Consider the following 14582-nt stretch of genomic DNA (forward strand, 5'->3'; position numbering starts at 1 on the left):
GCAAAAACAAACAAACAAAAACCAAAAATGATGCAATAAATATAATATAATATGAATAATAACCACATCACTTTAAGGTCTGCACATTTCTTTCCTCAGAACAACCCTGTGAGGGTGGGAAAGGCTTATTATTCCCATTTTATAGATGGTGATACTGAAGCTTAGAAAGGGTTAAGCATTCATTTGCACAGCCTAGGCAGATTTCAAACCCAACACTCTTCCCCCCAGACCATGCCTTTCCATGAGTGAAACAGGAAGGAAGGACAACTTCTGCCAAGCTCAGGCAGGCAAAAGGGTTGGGCAGCCAGGATGGTGACAATCTCATCTCTTTCCAACCTGACTGAATTAAAAGGAAGATAAAATGGGATTGCCTGATTCCCCATGAGCCTGCCGGGCCTTCACCTTGTCAGCCAGCTGTTGTGCTGTCTCTCAGAGGGAAGAAGATACATCCAAGAGGAAAGGCTGAGCGTCTGCACCATAAGGGACCACCTTTAGACCCACCTATGACATACAAAGGCCTGTTGTATATTCAGCACGCACCCACTTTCAGAAATGTTGCATTGACGTGCTTCTGAGGTCCCTCCCAACTCTCAATGTTGTACGGCTCCTGAATTCTGGTGTTGCAGTGGAGAGAGGGTCAGGCCTGGAGTCAGGAAGACTCATCTTCCTGAGCTCAAATCCAGCCTCAGATACTTCCTAGCTGTATGGCCCTAGGTGAGTCACTTAACCCTGTCTGCCTCCGTTTCTTCATCGGTGAAATGAGCTGGAGAAGGAAGTAGCAAACCTCTGTAATATCTCTGCAAAGAAAGCTCTGAATGGGGTCGTGGGGAGTCAGACACAACTGGAATGACTGAACATACTGATGATACTCCCCAGTAGAAGGTAAACTCCTTGAGGGCAGGATAGATTTTTCCTTTGGTCTTAACTTCCCTGGATCTAACCCCTTGTTCTATACATAATAGAAGCTTAATTCATGTTTGCTGAATGGAAAGTCATTCAGTGTTACCAGAGAGCAAAGAGAATTCAATGTAACATATTTATCAAGTTCCAATTAGGCAGACATGATAAATGCATTTCTGGATCGAGCAGGCATCATAGTACAGTGGAAAGAATACTGACTCTGGTATCAAAAGGACCTGGGTTCAAATCCTGTCTCTAATGACCATAGGCAAGGTGATTAACCCTCCCTCAGCTCATTTCCCCATCTGTAAAATGGGGAGTTCAGCCTAGCTGGCCTCTGAAGTCGCTTCCCACCACAGATTTTGTTGTTCAGTCATTTCAGCCGCGTCCGACGCTGTGTGACCCCATTTGGGGTTTTCTCGACATTTGCCATTTCCTTCTTCAGCTCATTTTTACAGATGAGGAAACTAAGGCACACAGGGTGACGTGCCTTGCCCAGGGTTACAAAGCTAGTAAGTGTCTGAGGCCAGATTTTAATTGAGGAAGGTGAGTCTTCCTGATTCCAGGTCCAGCACTCTATCCACTCAACCACCTAGCGGCCTGTCCTCCCCTAGACCCATCCTGGAATGTACTGGTCATGTTTGGCAAACACAGGTTTACTAGAAATCACAGCTGCAAGACTCTGGATCCTTGGAATGTTTTTCTCTAAAATATTAAATGTGAAATTACATATGTAGCAAAAATACTTATTACATGTGGCAAATTTTTTCATCGTGAAAATAGGCCTCATTTACTCTATTGTACTCCAAAATTTCCCACCCACTCCTTTCTCCCTCCCCCACAGACCAGCATTCATGGATCCCATCAACATATTTTAAACCCCAAAGTGTTTCCAACTTAGCCTAGGAAACACTGCTCCATCCCTAAGCCCTTTGCTCTATGGAGGCAGAAAGTGAATCACAAGGGGACTGGACTGTCAGACTGAGGTTTTCTCTTTCACAGACCTTGGGCTAGAAGGGTCCTCACAGGTCATCTGGTCCATCTTTGTCTTACAGATACAGAGACTGAGATCCCAGGAGGTCAGTCAATAAATATTTATTAAGCACCTACTATGTGCCAGGCAGTATGCTAAGTTACACTGGGGACTCAAAAAGAGGCACAAGACGGCCTGAGCCTCCCAGAGCTCCCGGTCTAATGGGGAGACAACAAGCAAACAAATAGGTACAAACAGGTTATAGACAGGAAAAACAGGAAATGATTAAAAGAGCAAAGTCACCAGAGTTGAAAGGGCTTAGAAAGGGCTTTCATATTTGGAACTCAAAATCTTATAAAAACAAACCAATATTGAAAACCATCTTTACTTGTAACTGGAAAAAGTAAAATACTATTGAGATTGAAAAGGGGGGGGGGGGCGGGCTTCCTGGAGATGACGGGATTTTAGGTACACCTTGATGGCTAAGTGACCTGCCTAGTCACATAGGTATTAAATATCAGAGGCAGGATTCGAACTCAGGTCTGCTGATCCTAGGGACTGGAATTCTTGCCACCATGGTCCCTGGCCAGGACCCTGGATTTATACTCCGAGGACATGGGTTCAGATGTCAGTTCTGCTCCCGGCTGGGGTAACCAAAGGCAAGACACTTACTGCTGGCTAAAAGTTTCTTCTCTAAAATGTGAATCTTGGACAAAACACACTCCAAGGTTCCTTTTAGTCTAAATGCCCCAAACCTTAGGCAGTTGGTGCTCAGGATTGATTGGCATGGAAACCGTCCCCCAGGGGTCTCTATCCAACCCTCCTCCTCTCCAGGCCCCCTCTACCCAGTGTTTGTGCAGGTCCTCAAACAGGGGGTCAAACCGCAGGGCAGAGCCTCCGAACAGTGGGTCAAACCGCAGGGCAGAGCTTCCGGCTCTGCTCAGGACAGCCCAGCCCAGCCCTGCCTGGTCCTGCATACCAAGGGGCCAGGAGAGAGCAGCAGCAGCAGCAGCAGTGGCGGCAGTGGCAGTGGCGGCAGCGGAAGGGTTTGGTCTCGGGCCGCCCAAGTGTAATCTCTGCTCCCTTTAATCCACCGTCTCTGAGCAGGAGTTCTCTGGACCGTGTTATTAACAGTTCTGTGATCTGGCAGCTGATGGCCTCCTGCCTGTCCCTTCCCAGGGAGGTATGGGGAGGGGCCTGTGGGAACACACACCCAGGGGCTCCGGCTCAGAGGATCCAGAGCTGGGGGAGAGGAGCCACCACACACTGAGGCTCCGGGGGAGGGGGATGAGGACAGAGTGGGGAAACGGAGGGAACAGGGAGACAAGCAGGCCCGAAGTTCTCTGGCCTCTGCCCAGGCAGTTTGTGAGCTTCAAACCCCAGAATCCTGGAGTCTGCTGACAATTAAGGTTAATTGGATGAGTCAGCAAGGAAAAAACATCAAAGGGGAGTGTGAGCTCCCAGGGTCTGGGAGAAAAAAAGGCAGAGGAGGGAGGCCCCTGGAGCCCACAGGGCCAGGCTGGGCAGGAGAGGCAGGGGCAGGTGCCCAAAGCAGTGAGGCACCTGTCTTTTAATATCTCTGTCTTACTCTCTCCCCCTCTCTTCTTCCTCCCTTTCTCTCCCTCCCCCACTCTCTCCCTAGTCTCTTCTTCTCTGTCTCTCTCCTCCCTCTCTGTCTCTTTCTATTTCTTCCCCTTCTGTTTCTTTGTCTCTGTCTCTATGTGTGTCTCTCTCCTATTTCTCTCTCTCTCCCCCCTCTCCCTCCTTCTCTCTCTTTCTCTTAGCTCCTTGGTCCTCACATACAGAATAAACGATTTCTGAGCTAGAAGGGACCTAAGGGAAAAGCAGATCCAGCATCCCTCCCCAAACAAGTTCTCTCCCCACCTCCACCCCTTTTGCAGATGATAAGACCCAAGCCCAAAGTGGGGGGGGGGACCTGTTCTCAGTCCCACAGGGGTTGGTAACAGGGTCACGAGGAGAAGGGGGGGTGTCTCCTGCTCCCTCGATTGCTCCAGCACATAAGCCCATAAGACAGGCCCCTCTATGGCTGCCTCCTTCACCACCTACCCCTCTCCTTTCCCACACACCTGGGCCAGGATTCACTCTTGGTACCAAAAAAGGACCAACTGGCTGCCTCAGGGGCAATCCCACCTCCCTGGGTTCATTCACTCCCAGATTTTCAGGGCAGGGTCCATGCCTTGTTCAGCTCTGTAGCCCCCCTAACAAGGGCAGGAAAGGCTGCATGAAGAAGTGGATAGAGAAGCATCACTGGGCCCCAGTGACAGAGACTGTGTGTAGACCACAAATCTCTCAGGGTCCTAAGCAATTCTTTGAAAGAAAGTTACAGAGGAGCCACTGATGTACCACTGGACAGAGCTACTCCACTGGGAGTCCTCCAGACTGATGAAACCACTGGTCCCACAGAAAACCATTAACGGAGGTCACGGCACCAAGAAGACACTCCATAAATTTAACTCTTAGACTGAATTAACTCTACTGCCTCATTTTATCGCTAGAAACTCTGTGAGGGCCAATACGACATGTAGTATTGTCCCCATTTAGCAGATGAAAAAACTGAGTCTCGGCTAAGGAAACAAGGGGTCCTTTCTCATGAAGTGAGCCAGGGGCAAGAGTAATAAACACCGAGTCTCCGGATGCCCAACCCGGGGTTCTTTCCATTGGACGGCAATGCCGGCCCTGTTTCAGGGCCAGCTGGTCTGTTCTGTGCGTATTGTAGTTTTTTCTATGTGTATGTGATATTCCCCCCAACTAGACTGTAAGCCTCTTGAGAGCAAGAATAGGATGATCTACGCAGAGTTTTGCATACAGTAAGCCATTAATATGAGTATTAATTAAATCCATTCATTCATAATAATTAATCATTTAAGATGGACATCCCTGTGCTCTGAAATGAACTGAGCTGACAAGACTTCAGAAGTGAACGTGGGTGTGAAGCGGAGCAAGGAGTCAGCCGTGACTGGCCAAGAAGAGCCATGATTAGTGGAGTTTGCCTACGTAGCCTGACTGTCCAACCAAATTTAGCTTGTTTTCTCTTTCTGAAAGGGTGCCCACATCTATAAATGAGGGAGAAGTGAGCGTGACTGTTCCCTTGCTGTCTCATAGACGCAGTTCAGAGGGTAGCCCCCTTGAAGGCAGGGTCTGTGCTCGTCTTCCCAAGGCAGATTTGGTTATTGACAATGCCACGGAGGTCACCTACATACTGGGCGCACAAGGAGGTTTTGCCCTCATTTTGCCCCCTTGTCCAGTGTCTGTCTCCCTGCCCACTCCTCAGCCCGCTAGGACCCCCACCCCACAGGGCTCTCTGCCTAACACCCCCCCAGCCAGCCCTGCCCCTCCAGCGTGCCTCACCCCAGGCTGGGGAGCACTCAAACCCTGGCCAGCCGTGCCCACGCCTGCCAAGTCTCATATTAGGGAAGAGAAGACGCAGGCGCACAAAACAAAAGAGCTGCCCGAGGCCTTGGAGACCAACCAGCCCAATGCCAGCACTTCACAGAAGGGACCCCAAAGGAAGGGAGCAGAACGGGGATCCAGGCCTGCATTCTCTGCCTCCAGATCTCTCCCGCAGCAGCGTCCATAGACTACACAGAGGGGCCATTGCTCTGTCATCTGTCCTCTCAGAATGGTGACAATGAGACACTGAGGACCTGCCCGGGGCCACACAGACAAAAGCAGGACTCCGTCTTTGTGTCTCAGGGGCTCTCCCCGCCCCCCAACCTTGCTCTCCATGGAGCAGGGACTCAATAAACATGGAATCGGGGGCAGCTAGGTGGCACAGTGGATAAAGTACCAGCCCTGGATTCAGAAGTACCTGAGTTCAAATCTAGCCTCAAACACTTGACACTTACTAGCTGTGTGACCTTGGGCAAGTCACTTAACCCTCTTTGTCCAGCAAAAAAAACTAAAATAAAATAAACATGGAATCGTGCCGAGTCACCCAGGAGGCCTGGGGCAGAGGGCAAGGCCCCCTTCACCCTCACCCCACCGCAGGGGGAGGAGTCCTCTCCCCCCCAACCCCTTCCCCTCACTCACCGAGTTGATGCAACCCAGCTCCTTGTTCAGGAGCCAGGGCAGGGACAGCTTGCCCTCGCCCCGGTAACACGACTGGATCCGCTCCTTGATCTTGTCCTTGATCTTCTTGAGGGTAAAGAGACAAAGAACTGACTCCTTGGGTGGCTTCACTCGGTTCTTCTGGCCCTGGGCAAAAACAGTGAAGAGCACGTCCCCGCCCTCGGCCACGCCGAGCTGGCGGGCCAGGGCCTTGCCCGGCTTGCTCAGATAGGCGTCCTGCACCAGGCGGTACTCGACGCCGCCCTGCACGCAGCCGATAGGGAACTCCACGTAGGAATAGAACTTGGGGTCATCCACGCAGAGGCGGACAATCTTGGAGGTGAAGAACTGCTCCCCGGTGGAGTCGGGCGAGGTCAGCTGCGTGTCCAGCTGAAGGGTCAGGTAGTACACGAACTGCTCGCTGCTGAAGCTGTAGATGTAGTAAATGTCAAAGGCCGGGAACTTGGACAGGGTGTCTGAGGGAATCTTCAGCTGGGAGGACACGAACTCGTCCTGGTAGACGAAGCCAAACATCTCCGCGTTCTCCTCGTTCTCCATCAGCTTGCGGCTGGACAGGGTGGGGAAGTACTCGGACTTCCCGTCGATGGGGGTGCCGATGAAGAGCTTGTCGTGCCCGCCGGGCACCTCGATAAGGACGCCGGACATGGTGCCCGACTCATTGACACTGGACAGGTAGTGCTCCTTGCGATGGTGGGGCTCGCCCAGCTTGAAGAGGTCATCGAGACGCAGGAACTGGCAGATACCCTGGGAGGCGCTCCCGCAGGCGATGAGCCGATTGGCCGCATAGTCCACCAGGAGGAGCTTGTTGACGTTGTTGGTGGTCACCAGCCCGTGGGGGCAAGACTGGACGCTGGGCGGCGGGTAGCACTTCTCGTTGTCATCCACAGGGCCCGTGACATGGGTCCGCAGCAGGGTCAGGTTGCTGGAGAGCTTGTAGATGCGGTTGACAGCCCCCACGTACACCTCTCCCGTCTTGTTGTGGACGACCAGGTGGGTCAAGCTCCAGTCGCTCACCGGGAAGGTCCGGAAGGGGGGCTCGGCACTACTGGCCACCGCCCACACTCCCCCCAGTAGCAAGAGGGCCCAGGGACGATTGGCTGTACACATGGCAGCAGTCGGAGGAGGGGAGGGGAGGCAAGTGGTCCAATAAGCTCTCAGATCCCACGGGGCTCCGCATCTAGGGTGCTATGGAGACAGCCAGCCTGGTTAACCCTGCAGAGGAAGAGAAAGAAAAGGATGAGAAGGAGCCGGGCAGGGATGAAATGACCATCGGATCCCATGCTGGTAGGGAGATCCCCAACACAAGGCAGACTTTCAAAGGAGACCGGAGCTGAAGCAGGCAGAAAGAAGCCTGATCCATGAGGCCTTCATTCATCTGCCTCTAGGCCAAGGGTTGGCTCCACCTAAGCTGGTACCTCCCGGTGCCCCAAGCCAAGCTCCATCTACTTTTAGCCATGTCTGGCCAACAAAAGCATGCAGTCCCTTACTAGCCCCCACCTGAATTCCGTGCTCTAACATTCCATGTTCTAGATGCCAGCCTAACACAGAATGTTCTAAGGAACCTTCTAATTCTAACATTCTCTGGTGCGGACTTTCTTCCAGACTTAGCCTTTCAATACTTGAGGTCCTCGGGTCCCTTCCAGCTCTGACATCCTGTGACTGGCCCAGGCAGAGACTGGTTGAGCAGCTGTTGCAGCAGTTCAGACAAGAGGTTACACAGACCTGGGCCAGGGAAGGAGCCATGCAGAGCTTCTTCCAAAGATATCTTTGCTCCTTCTGAGCTGCCTGTCCTATCTGATGGGGCGAGTCCCAGCTGGGCTTGGCCAAGAGCCAAGAGCCAGAGGCATCCACTAAGATTCTCTAGGAATGCCTGGAGTGGGCACACCTGCCTCCCTCACGTGCCTCCCATTACCCACAGAAGAGACCCAAAGCAACAGTAACCATCCAGCTGGAAGAGGTAAGAGGGTCTCGGCCACTGATATCCCAAACAGTGGTTCCACATCCACCCGGCCCCTTTAGGGTTGCTAGTGGGGATAACAGGGGACGCGGGGGAACGTGAGCTGCCTCATCGTACCCCTCCCAGACCAGGATGTAGCAAGCAGCAAACATGGCTGCCATGCATTCCCCCCTACACACACCCCCTCCAGCCTCTAAGAACCTCTCGGGCAGACAGGTTGGCTCAGAGCCCAGGCCTGAAGCCGTCCTGCTGAAACAAACACAAAACTAGCACAAAGGAGACAGCGTTAATGTTGCCTCCCAAGCCACACAAACAGGGACTAAAAATACATTTCTTTCTCCCAGGCAAGGTATGCCCCAGGGCCTCAGGCCTCTGAGTGGGAGGGGGTCCTGGGAAGGAAGGGATGCCCTGGGAAAAAAAGAAGAATCAAACAAACCTGGCTGTCTATGAGCAATTAGCCAACCTGAGCAAACGGTGGGTATGTGTGCACGCAAACACATCTGTAACACGTTTGTGCTGGTATGAATCTACATATATGCAGGCATCGTAGGCCAGCACATGTACATGGGCGTTAAAGGTACAAAGAATCATGGGATTTAGAACGGGAAGGGACCTTCAGGAGGGACCCTCTCGGACTCACTCATTCTACTGGTTAAGTAACCTGCTAAGGACCACAAGATAAAGAGAAGATCAGAGCTGGATCTGGACCCGATTCCGCTGATTCCAGACACAGGGTCCTATCCACTCTTGGGGAAAAGGGGGTCACAAGCTTGCTTGTATCTTGGGCCCTTTGGGTCTGGGGGAGTCTATGGGACCCCTCCTCAGAATACCGGTTTATAGATGCATAAAATAAACTACGTAGGATTAGAAAGAAAGCCAACTACAGTGAAATAGTTATCAAGATATTTTCTTGGGGCAGCTAGGTGGCACAGTGGATAGAGCACCAGCCCTGGAGTCAGGAGTACCTGAGTTCAAGTCCGGCTCAGACACTTAACACTTACTAGCTGTGTGACCCTGGGCAAGTCACTTATCCCCAATTGCCTCACTTAAAAAAAAAAAGAAAGAAAAGAAAAGATATTTTCTTAAAAGCAGGTCCCTGGAACATAGTAAAAGTCCCTGCACAGAGAGGTGGGAAGGCCATGGGTGGGGGAAGTTTGCATGTATTTTTGATGTTTTCAATGAATTAGTTGTTTTTCCTGATTCTTTCCCTCCCTCTACACACTTTGCTCAGAGATTATTGGCTCAAGCACCGCCCCCCAACACAAGGCCTCTCCTGACCCCACCCCCAGTGCCTCTACCCAACCCCCACTTCCCCATTAATGGCTTTTCCTTTGTCCGTGTTTCATACCCATGCAGATGTGGACATACTCTTTCCCAGAAAAACTGGAAAGCTTCCCGAGGGCAGGGGCTGACGGGTTTTAGTCTAGGTATCTGGGTATGTGCCCGGCATGGGTAATATTTAAGACAAGCTTGCTGAAGTGAACGGAACTGAAATTCACTGCACTGATCTGACCTCCATTCACAGACAGCCTTTGAGAACCTGGGGTTTTCTGTGATTAAAAATGAAAGCTGACACTCAGCACATCATCCGTGTGATTCTTCCTGGCTACATACATGAAGCTGACCCCAGACCCTCCCCTCCACGGACATGGGAGCCTGAATCAGCCCGTGAACCTCCGGGATGGTGGAGGAAGGACCCAGAGCCACTGGAGATCCATGGGCCTCTGTCTTCTTCAAAGGCCTGGAAGAGGAACCCTTTCAGTCCTGCTCCCATCTGCCAGCCCCGTGTGACCTCCTGTGGCTCACGGGACTTCCCCAAAGTCATTTCTGCTGAGCACTCGGGAAATACCAGGAGGCCTACATGAGGGGAGCCGCTTCCCATCTGCCTGGGTGACATTAACCCAAATGGATACGTAGGGGCCACTGTTCTTGGGTCTCTAGCCATGGGGGTGGGCTACAATGGGGGAGCCGTACTCTCCTGCTCTATCCTATTTGTGATGGGACAATAAATTTGGAGCCGGAAGAGACCTCAGAGACACCATCCAGGGCAACCCTCTCATCTCACCGATAAGGAAAGTGATGCCCAGGAACCTTGCCCTCAAGATCACATGGCTAACAGGACTCAGAAGCAGGATATGAATCCAGGTCTTGTAACTCCAGAGACAGTGCTCTTTCCACTGTACTGATGCTCAGGTGAGGGGCTCTGCCTGTACTAAGGTGGGGGAGGGGGCAATCCAGATAAAGACAAAGAAGGAGGGGGAGGAGAGGGGGAAGGAAAGGGGAAGGGGAAGAGAGAACAGCTGACACCAAGGGGGGAACAAACCAAAACCCCAGCACCTAACCCAATTCTGCTTAGCATCCAAAGTGCATGGAATGCGGAGGGCATTCCACATATTCCAGAGAGTAGAAACCTGGGAATTAGAAGAAATGGGTTCGGGGCAGCTAGGTGGCGCAGTGGATAGAGCACTGGCCCTGGATTCAGGAGTACCTGAATTCAAATCCGGCCTCAGACACAACACTTACTAGCTGTGTGACCCTGGGCAAGTCACTTAACCCCAATTGCCTCACAAAAAAAAAAAAAAAGAAGAAGAAGAAGAAGAAGAAGAAATGGGTTCTGGTCCCACCTCAGCCACAGATTCACCAATGACCTTGGGACAGGTCAGATCCCCTCCATGGGCTTTTAATTTCCTCTTCTGTCAAGAAAGGGAATCTGACAAGCTGCCCTCAAAGGTCCCCTCCTGGGAGGTGAATGGACGAGCCACAGCTCCCCTCTTCTCTGGGAGGTCCTGAGAGACGATTTCCACGCTCCCCTATGTTCGGTGAGAAATGCTTAGTAATATACATCATCAGCTGACATCTGAGGAAAGGGAAGCAACAGGGAGCAACTTGGGGAAGTAGAAGTCTTGGAAAGCCCCCTCCTCTAGCCTGATCTAACAGGGAAGCATGGGTGGTGGCACCCCAAAGCCCCCAGCACTGAGCCTCATCCTCAAAATTAAGCCTCCCCAGGGAAAGCCCCTGGGGAAAAAATGTGTCTGCTCTAATGTCATAGGCATCTCAAGCATCCTGACCAACCAGCGCCAAGATGGGGATAAAAAGGCAAAGCTCCAGTTCTAGCTGTTCTCCTCTTCACAAGCACATCTGGAAACTGGGAACAACCATCATACAAACTGGAGCCCCACACACCAGGCTGGGGTGGGGGTGGAGCCCATAGAAATGTGAGTGCGGCTCCGTGTATCCGTGTGTGCCTGAGCGAGTGTGTTCAAGTCCCAAGGTCGGCAGCCTTTCTATGCAGTCACCCTTCCCAGCTGGGGGGAGGGGATGGGCAGAGGAGGAGGACCAGGATGTCCAGATGGGTAACCCCCCCCCCCCCCCAGAGAAAGGACATGACCTGCATCAGCTGTGGCTGGAGAGAGGAGAAGCAAGAAATAAAAAGCTGGAGCCTCTGAAGACCACTTCCCCTTCGGTGTGGGGCTGGCTGCATCCTGAACAGCTGGAGGTCCCAAGGGGCTCCCCGCAAGGAAGGCCACAGTGCCTGGCACACAGTAGGTACTTGCCGATTGACTGAACACCACAGCAAGAGGCTCTTAAGGATATAGGCAGACTCTGGAGAGCCCCTCGGAAGGCAGGAGATCAGCCCTGGAAAGGATTTCAGAGCTAGAAGGAGCCTCAGAACACAAGAGCTGAGCTGAGAACAGTGTCAGAGCGGAACAAAGCATCAGAGCCAGCCGTGACAGGAGAGAAGAAGAGTAACTCCTAATTCAACAGAGCCTGAAGACTTATAGAGCTTTTTCCTTCCAATACCCTTGTGAAACAGGGGGTGGTGAGTATTCCCATTTTCACAGAATCTCAGCCAGAAGACGCCTCATCAGCCATGAATCCTCACCATGGACACAACGATTGGTGGTTTCTGGTCACTACTGGAAGATATCCAATGAAGGACAGCGGGCCATTCTACCATTCAGTGCCTCTAATGATCACGGAGTGCTTCCTAAAATGAAGTTTCCATTTTGCAGATGTGGAAAGTGAGGCTGAGGCAAGTGAAGTGACTTCCTCAGAGTCACACAGTTGATTTGTGGAATAGCTAGGGTTCAAACCCAGTTCTCATGACCCTAAGTCTGATCCTCTTTCCAACGTCCTGCTCTGATTCATCATGCCACACTTGAACCGAGTCAACCAACCAAACCAAGGCGGCTTCTAATTAAAAGAAGCTCATGGGGGGCAGCTAGGTGGCACAGTGGATAAAGCACTGGCCCTGGATTCAGGAGGACCTGAGTTCAAATCCGGCCTCAGACACTTGACACTTACTAGCTGTGTGACCCTGGGCAAGTCACTTAACCCTCATTGCCCTGCAAAAAAAAAAAAAAAAGAAGAAGAAGAAGCTCATGGATTGGCCAAACATCTCAGTTGAACGGGCCATGAGAAGAAAACATTAGCACCCAGAGAGCTCTCAGAACTGAGACAGAGCTGGGAGGGCACTTGGAACAAAGAATGCTAGAGCTGGGAGGCATCTTAGATCATCGAATGCTCTGTGATGAAGTATTAAGAGCCCGATGGAAACCTTGGAGACCACACAGTCCAAGGGACTCCTTGGCTACTCAACCAGAGACTTCTTTCAAGCCAAAATAAATAAATGAGTTTGTACCTGTTTGTTGACTCACCTCATTAACAGGAAAATGCCTTGGCACAAACAGAGCTCAGGCCTAAAGCTCTCATGCTACCCCCTCCTACATCCCCTCACCCACCCACACACAGCTAGAAGCTTCCAAGGGGCCCCACTTGGGGCTCCTCTCTAGGAAAGACCACTGGGCTTGGAGTCAAAACCTTGGGCTCTAACCCCACTTCTGTTATTTGCTACCAGTGAGATCTTGGCCAAGATCCTTCCCCTCTCTGGGCCTCATTTTTACTCCTCAGTAAAATGAAAGAGCTGCCTCAGTTTCTTTATTTGTCAAACGAGGATGCTGAGTTCTTAACCTGGGGTCCGTCAGACTGGTTTTGTTAGTTTTAAATATCTCGATGATTGTCTATCAATATCATTGATTTCTTTCAGTATCCGCTATAATTTATTTTATGCACCTCATAAGACTTCCAAGGAAGGGCCCACAGGACTCAGCAGAGCACCCCAGGGGGGCCCACGATACAAACCCCTAGCCTCGATGACCTTTGAAGTCCCCATCGGCTCTAAATCCTCTGATCCTAGCCACTGGTCTCATTTCACAGTTTCTCTGGCATAACCAGCTTCAAGAATCCAGGGGCACCTTCCCATCAGAATGAACATAACCTCCCAGGAAGAATACCTTGGGTAAATTAAAAATGTACCAAGTGTGAATGAGTCAAGTCGCTCTGACACCAACTGAGGCACCTATGGCCAGAAAGGGCAAAGCCACAAAAAGTCAAATATTGAAGAAAATACCTGACCTGACCCAGCCCAAACAACCCTATGGGCAGAGGAGGGAAGTGGGGCCAAAGGTCACCAAGGTAAGCAAGGTGGCAGAGCCAGGGCCAGATAGCCTCACCTCTGAACTCAATGCCCAGGGCCCAGTCTAACCTCAGGAAGGAAACAAGCACTTATTAAGCACTTCCGGTGTGCCGGGCACTTTATGGATATCATACCATTTATCCTCACACCCACCCTGGGAAGTAGATACTATTGAGATCCTCATTTTACAGATGAGGAAAGTGAGGCAATTAGAGTAAGTGACTTGCCCAGGACCATACAGCTAATAAGTACTAGGGGCTGGATTTGAATTCAGGTCTTCCTGACTTTTGGCTCACAACTCTATCCACTGTGTCACCTAGCTACCTCCAAAGTTCCGGGAAGAGAAAATAGATGCTAATTCTGTGAATAATTAATATTTCTTCCATCACTTTCTTAAGTCCAGTCAATCAGCGAGACAATAAATCAAGCTCTGATTTGTGGTGTTTGCCCATTTCCAAGGTATGAACACTGGCAATGAAAATTTCATGACTCCTGGGGGTACAGGCTAGACCAGAGCTAGCCTCGGCCCCAGGCACTGGGATTCCCTGGTTTAGGAAGCTGTGATTCTAAGCGGACCAGTGGCACAATCGTCCCGCTTTGCAGAAATGGGGACTAAAATTATTCTGATTCCTCCCTCTTTAATTCGCTCTCCCAGCCTCCACCTCTCACCACTTAGCACACAATTACCACCTTCTCCATCACACCATACATGGGCGTGTGAATCCTGCCTCCTCAGCCCAAGAGTGAAGCCGGAGGGAAGAGGCCCGTCCTCATTTGTGAAATGAGGGGGTTGGCCTGGCCAGCCTCTGATGCCTTCCCAGCCACGATCATCTCTCTCCTTGCAGGTCTCCTAACCCAGCACAGAGCAAGACCTGAGGGGGTGTCTGTGCCTCAGCTGGAGCGCCCTGGGCACCTTTTATGGAAGGATACTGACGAGTGGAAGGAAGCTGACCCCAGGATCTGGAGGACGAAGAGGAGGAGCTAGATCCACACTGCTTGGTCCCAGAAAAGAGGAAGGGCAGAATGGGTGGACATTACAGTAGGTCAGACAGCATGTAAAAGAGGGCTCAGATCATCTCTGCTTGGCCCCAAGGGGAGAACTAGGCCCAATCAGAAGGCACAGGGGCTGCCTATCTCCGCCAAACTCTGCGGGTGAATCTCCAACCTTCCCTAAAATGGGAGGCACC

General features: G+C 51.4%; 1 protein-coding gene across 2 annotated transcripts in view; it reads right to left on the reverse strand.

The window, feature by feature from the left end:
• PLXNA1 (plexin A1) overlaps positions 1-14582 on the reverse strand; it is a 314962-nt gene that overhangs the window by 288346 nt on the left and 12034 nt on the right. For both annotated transcript variants that reach the window (XM_044004450.1, XM_044004458.1), the window contains exon 2: positions 5924-7174. In XM_044004450.1, the coding sequence (XP_043860385.1) occupies positions 5924-7069 (1146 nt within the window). In that variant the 5' untranslated portion in view covers positions 7070-7174. The remainder of the gene's footprint in view (positions 1-5923; positions 7175-14582) is intronic.

This window comes from Dromiciops gliroides, chromosome 1 (genome assembly GCF_019393635.1).
Source record: "Dromiciops gliroides isolate mDroGli1 chromosome 1, mDroGli1.pri, whole genome shotgun sequence".
Classification (NCBI taxonomy): Eukaryota; Metazoa; Chordata; class Mammalia; order Microbiotheria; family Microbiotheriidae; genus Dromiciops; species Dromiciops gliroides.